Source organism: Argentina silus, assembly GCF_951799395.1.
Source record: "Argentina silus genome assembly, chromosome: 16".
NCBI classification, from domain to species: domain Eukaryota; kingdom Metazoa; phylum Chordata; class Actinopteri; order Argentiniformes; family Argentinidae; genus Argentina; species Argentina silus.
In genome coordinates this window covers 16,250,826-16,257,807 of record NC_139670.1, presented here as the reverse complement: position 1 = coordinate 16,257,807, position 6,982 = coordinate 16,250,826, and the positions used below count along the sequence as shown (strand labels likewise).

At 41.0% G+C, this 6,982-nt stretch overlaps 1 protein-coding gene across 1 annotated transcript in view; it reads left to right on the top strand.

Moving 5' to 3' along the window:
• pcdh15b (protocadherin-related 15b) overlaps positions 1–2,113 on the top strand; it is a gene marked incomplete at its 5' end in the record, with an annotated part of 120,845 nt that extends 118,732 nt beyond the window's left edge. Inside the window, one exon of the mRNA XM_083688217.1 lies at positions 631–2,113. Coding sequence (XP_083544343.1) covers positions 631–1,206 — 576 coding nt within the window. The 3' untranslated portion in view covers positions 1,207–2,113. The remainder of the gene's footprint in view (positions 1–630) is intronic.
• Between the last annotated feature and the right edge of the window lie 4,869 nt (positions 2,114–6,982).

Genomic DNA, 6,982 nt, shown 5'->3' with positions numbered 1-6,982 from the left:
CTTCAAATTAAATTCAGATCCATTAAGTAAGATCTTCAAAAATGCCTGGAATGCGTGTGTGGTCATTATCTGAGTGGAATGCATTATTGTAATCTTTCTCAGTTTAGCAGGCTTTGAATCACAGCGAGTCTAAATTGCATGACCTCTTCTGCCCTCGTTTCTTTTCAGCTCTATCTCAGTAGCAGCCTTTTTGCCTTGCTCTCATGAATAGTGAAAGCAATGTCCTTTGGAGTGGTAATCCTATTCTTCCTCCAAAGCCGGAACAATTCTGTAGTAATGGTTTATGATTGCTGCTCATTCCTCTGTGTGAAAAAGCCCAGCAGATTGTGGATGATTCACCTCAGTGATATTCCTCTTCTCGCACATCTCCTACTCTAGTTTGACAGTATGACAGGATGTTTACTGCGTGTGTGTGTGTGTGTGTGTGTGTGTGTGTGTGTGTGTGTGTGTGTGTGTGTGTGTGTGTGTGTGTGTGTGTGCGTGTGCGTGTGTGCTCCAACTCTTTTCTGTGCTCTTTGAATGGTATTGTGTGCAGTGTACTGAGACTGAACCCGTTGCTCACAATATGAGATTTCATGTTTGTCACACTGTATCATACTTCCGACTGATTGTTTGTTTGTTGTACTTTAGTACGGGAGGAAGAAGCGGATCAAGCTGGTGGTGGACCGGGAGTACGAGACCAGCTCCACGGGGGAGGACAGCGCCCCAGAGTCCCAGAGGAACCGTCTTTCCAACATCAACAGCCACAGCAACATCAACGGCAGCGTGTACCTGGCCCAGAACGGCTCCATCATTCGGACCCGGCGGCCCGCCCACTCCAACAACATCAAGGTGAACTCCCCCGTCCGGCTGGCCAAGCACTTCAAGAAACTGGACAAGCTGGCGGTGACCCACGAGGAGGGACTGCCCCTCAACAGCCCCGTGGCCACCACCTCCTCCAATGCTGACAAGACCCTCAACACCCATCCCTCCAGCGGCTCCCTGGCGTCCAGCACCACGGGCCCGGAAAGCATAGCGTCCAAGTCCAACATAGCCAAGGCCATGGGGCAGAGAACTCTGAACGCTGAGGAGGAGCAGGAGTCCCCAGTGGACAATGAGGACATGAGGGAACCTTTAGAATCTCAAAGCGACCGCACGCAGTCCGACGAGGAGGAACTATGGATGGGGCCTTGGAACAATCTGCACATACCAATGACAAAACTGTGACTTTTTGTATTTCTTCTTTGCTATGTGACAAATTGTAGTTTTTAGTATTGTCCCCAAATTACTTAATTCACAGCATACGACTCAATGGAATTGCACTTTTGTTCAGTTTTATGATTTTCAGTAACATAGCGCAAGAAGTTTCTCTTACCTGTGTAGTAATGCTGATATTAAACATTTTATGAACGTAGTAATAGTTTTGGTTCAGAAAATGTATTATTGTTCATAAAATGTTGTTACTATAGTAATTACAGTTTAGCTACACAGGTTCAAGTGCAACTTATTGTAATATACAGTATTACTTTTTTTTTATCAGTCCATGGGGTTGTTTGTTGCCTACAATAGCAACATAACCAAGAATTGGCTTTATATACTTAGCTACTCTCTACTTAGCAACATTTATCCAAAATCTTTGTGACCAGTGGTTTTATTTTTTGGATAAGGAGAAATATTTGAGTTGTCTTAAGAGAAAAGGCGATATTCTACCAATATTATCACTTCAGAATGTTTTCTTCTAAGAGTTGTGAAAACGGATTGGAGACACAAATATGTCTTGATCACAGATACACTTTGCTGTTCATGAACCTGTCGAATGGAGAAGCTCCAATCATATGTCATTCAGACTTGAATACAGTGTTATTTTTTCATTTTTATACAGATTGTTACATTTTTGGAAAATTGAAATACTATCCATTTTGCTGCATACATACAGTATATTTGCCATGTTTTTGGACTATTCTGGCTGTGGTCTGGTTTTGAATCGGTATTCGTCCTGGCCTTATGTTTAATAAGCACATGAAAAAAGCAATGCAGTAATCTCTGTTCTAGTGCTACTGCCTTCACTAATATATCAAAACACCTTCATCTGTCTGGTTTGGAAAACCACTGAGGATGGATACAGAAATAAATATTTCTCATCAAACTGGTGTTAGTTTTATTGATCCAGCCCTCTTTCCCCACGTTCCCTCTCCAAAGTGATAAAACAAATCTATTCGGTTGATGAGAAAAGTATGCTTAGTCCGAAACCCATTCTAGGTTATGACCAATTCAAATGGGCATTGCAGCAGTTCAATTATTTTGTTTCAAGAATCCACCATGATATTGATTACATTTTGAGCTCCTTTGTGGCAATTAACTAGAGCTACAGAACTCCAGAAGAAAGGGATAGTCTTTAATCGTTTCTGGAAGGAGAACATATTAAATGTCCTTTTTATTGATTCAGCTAAATTGGCTGATTATAGCGATGCCAGCTCCCACACAGTAAATTCATTTTGCCTTATTAACTGAGTTAGCCAGAGGATGGTCTTAGCTTCATTAATCCTGCAATAAGCAGAGGGTATTTCTCATGCACAGAGAGAGGAGGATGGGCAGATCAGCAGAAAAGTATGCTTGAAAACATCAGATTCACAGGTTAGTCTCTTTCTCAGTGGGTCACCTTAATCAAGTCTACCCAAGGCTTACTTACACTGTATGTGCATGCGTGTCAAAAATGCTATTTGCATCGTTTCATAATACTATATTAGACAATGTAAACAATGTGGGGCCTTAGATGTTAGCAAAAAGAGGCAGTCCTATGAAATGGAATGTCTGAATCTTCTGCTTAACTCAGCAGCCCTGTATCATAAGCTAAACTTGCAAATATTGACGTTCAAGCACTTTTTCTATTCATCATATTATAAGACATAAGTCTCATAGCTATTGATACAAACGGAAGAATCCTATTCGTCACATTATAAGACATCATCAAAGTGATGATACAAAATAAAGAATGCTTTGGTAGGTTGGAGATTGGGGTTGGTGGGGGGCTTATAACCAAGACTTGCAACCTGAATTGTACAGGTTAGAATCTGCTTTGGGACAATTTTGACAAAAGTGCTTTTAGTGGTTTTGTTTGCTTATTCTTGTTGCTAATGTTTGCTCATACCTTCTCCTGAAAACTTGCACTTAACCTAAGCACTTTAAAGCTATAATGGCAAACGAATTAGGACTTTGCCTAGACATAGTATAAGGATGTTTTGCAATGATATCGTGTTGCAATCAGTGTGGGGAATTTGTGTTAGTGTTGGCCTCGATGTGTTCGGTTGACGAAGGCGATGAGGCAAACAGTATTTAGCCTGCAGGTTCTCGCCTTTGAAAGGAACACCTCATGTTGATTTCTTGTGGTGTGGGAGAGAAAATGTAGCTGAAACTTCTCCAAACCAGTCTCCAAAATGGACCCTCAGCCTGCTCTTTGCTCTGAAACCAGCTTCGACTTCACTCTGGCTGGCTCGTTGTCAAATTAGTTTCCCTGACAACCAGAGGAGCTTTCAGACCCAATCCATTTAAGCGTCAGGCCATAATTCTCTTTGACGTGAAAAATACGAAATTAGGAGACAGTCTCATGGCTTTCCTGGATTAACCATAGCTTAATGCTAAGTGCCAGCGAGGAGTTTAAACCCATTATTTATTGTAATCATTCTAGGCTTTTTCATTCTAGGTTTATGCAACATTAATCTAAGGGTATTTTCACATATAGCCCTCTTTATAGGAACCAAACTCAGTGAGCCAAGAGGTGGAAAAAAGTAAAATAACTCAGTTATTTTTTTATTCACACGGCCCTTCTGTTTGGTCCATTACAGCTGGTCCATTTCAGCAATGATGAGGTTTCAGTCGACTTTGCTTTCACAGCGCCATCTTTCATTTGAACTCAGGCCAATTAACTGCTTTGCAGCTTGGGTAACTGCACATTGATTGAGCATGTGACATATACAACAAGCCCATAGTGCCAAGAGAGTACAGAGCGGTTCCAATGATAAGTGGACTGGGAGTGCTTTGCACTCACATTGCAACCAAGAAAGCAAACTAAAAGTGAACCCCCTCCAGAGACGGACTCAGTTCGGTTCACTTCAGAGGGACCTGCGTTCATTTGGAGCATTCACATGTGCATGAACATTTGAGTTCACAAAATTGACTAAAAGGGACGAAGTGTGAAAATACCCATGAAATTGTTGTTATGAAAGCATACATTGAAAAACATATGGTTGCGTTGACACTTGACATTACCTGATCAGCACAACCAATCTCTATGTAGATTTGACAGTTTATTCCAGTCTTCTAAAGTGAGCCACTAGAGGGCATATGACACTGTAGAGTGTCAAGCGTCCTAATACAGGGAGAGATGATTTATTGAGACAACTTGATTTATTCTAGTTAGCATATGGTATGGCTATGTTTAAGTATAAGGGTTAGGGTATTCGAATGATGGAATCATACTTTAAGACTGCAGTAAACAGAACTGATGTAAAACAATTTTTTATCAATTTACAGTAAACACAGTTAATCACAGCAACAAAGTGTTCAAAAGTCCTGTTTGACTTTTTGGTACGCACCTGCAATGTTGTATAATCAGTGTCTTCCCCTTGAACAGGTTATTAAAGGGTTAGTTCAATATTTTTTTTTTTTTTTACTTATAGTCAGATGGTTCCTTACCTTTGAAGTAGTCTATGGGCCAGGGGAAACTGTAATCCATGGTTCCGAGTTTTTTAAATAGCCACTACAACTAAGTCAGAGAGTTCATTTGAGGTGATTTGGCCACAAATGTTGAACTTTATTTTTTGTTCCCCAATCACCCCCTGTACCCCTGTTTTTTGTTAGCGTGGCTAAAGTTAGCTGAATAGCTTATCGCTATTTAAACAACTCTGACCCATGGATTACTGTTTCTCCTGGCCAATAGACTACATTCAAGGTAAGGAACCATCTGACTATAAATTGAAAAATATTGAACGAACCCTTTAATGTAGTAACCTCTCTTCACCAGTAGATGGGGGAGGTGACTTTTACATCACATTAGATCCCTGGTATCAAATCAATTGTGTTCTGAAACACCTCTATGTTTAATTGAACTCCAACTCCATTAATAGTTTTAATCCTATGTGTACATACAGCCACTGGAAAATAACCTCTTCACATCTGCACAGAAAGAACACCATACTGTGTCATATGCTTAGGAATCCAATGTGAAGATGCTCAGAGCTACCCATAGTTGACTTTACACCTGCACCTTGTCAGAGCACACACACATGTTGAGTGTGGAGACATAAGTGCAGTCATGGGAGAAAACAAGTGAATTACACTGCTCTTGAAATAAAGCCAAGAGCCAGAGATAATAATTTACAAGCAGAGCCAATCTAATTGCACTTAAAAATGATTACAAGATTACCTGAACCTCATAAGCGAGCTTTAATGACTTTATCCCCTTTGATCTAAACGTTATGATAGCCATTGAAATATTTCAAACAAACATCCAAAATAAATAATTAAGTGAATAATTACAAGCTGGCCAATTTTGTGATTACAGATAGACCCGGTCCTGGCCCTTTAAATTCTATAATTAGCGAGATCAGAGAGAGCCATTCAAAGTGTCAGAATACAGAACCTGGTGCTAGATCACTGTACAGAGGTGTGAGTGTGTGTCTTTTGGCAACTGTACACACACACACACACACACACACACACACACACACACACACACACACACTCACACACAGTAGCAGCAGTAGCAGCAGCAGAGCAGTTGCATGCAGGTGGATAATGACTCTGTGGTCATGTTCCAAACTCATTTAAACACTGAATATGAAAAACCACATCTAAAAGAAAACTTTTCCCATGACATGAAAGTTTTCCAACAAAATTGAAAAATGTAAATTGACGTCCTTGTATAGTCTCTGGCTTCACAACATTGTTTATATATTTTTCCAATGTTATCCCCAAAATTCCATCACGCTTGCCAGCCATCAGCACATTTGCAATATGAAACCTGTAATACAGCCTATTTCTGAGCACCATGTATAGATTTTTGGAGTATTTCTGGTTTGCTAAACTATATGTTGTACATTCACAGTGCTTTATAATTTATGATGTGTGTGCCCGGTCTGAAGGTAGCATTTGAGAGATGCTCTTGATCTCCCCTCAGCCACACACACAAACATACACAGAGTAAATAATGTTAATGGCCTCCCACCCAAGCATTTTATTATTTCTCAAAACGCCAGGGCCTATAGAAAAATATAAGCTTGGCACAGCCGGGCTCGTGTAATGAGGGGGTGCTTTATACCCGTCTCTGTTTCAGACGGTAGACGACATACATTTGCCATCATGGCACCATAGGCCAGTCGTAGGAATAACAGGAAAGGCCTGAAGCACGTGATCCTCCAGTGGAGAGTATACAGTCAGCCTACCTGTGTGTCGCCTATGATTATACTCTACAGGCCCCATTCTGAGGAGATATTTCCTTCCAAATAACGTGCTCTGAACAACGTGCGTACGGTTTGTTTACGGACTTTAGTCTTCCGGAAGGACCAGGTCTCTCTTGAAAAAAGAGATGTTATCTCGATGATGGCTCAAGAAAAGGAAAACAGCTACTCCATCACAGAGAGCTGCACAGCGAGCTGTGGGATCTAATGTTCAATTATTCAAATGAGGTGATGTGAGGTGATGTGATGTGATGTGTCTCACCGTCCGTCCGTCTGTCTACCTGTCTGTCTGTTTACCCGTCTGCCTGCCTGTCTGTCTGTCTGTTTACCTGTCTGTCTGTCTACCTGTCTGTCTGTCTGTCTTTCTACCTGTCTGTCTTTCTACCTGTCTGTCTGTATATAAGTGTCTGTCTGTCTACCTGTTTGTCTGTATATAAGTGTCTGTCTACCTGTCTGTCTGTCTGTCTGTCTATCTGTCTGTCTGTCTGTCTGTCTGTATATAAGTGTCTGTCTGTCTGTCTGTCTGTCTGTCTCTCTGTCTACCTGTC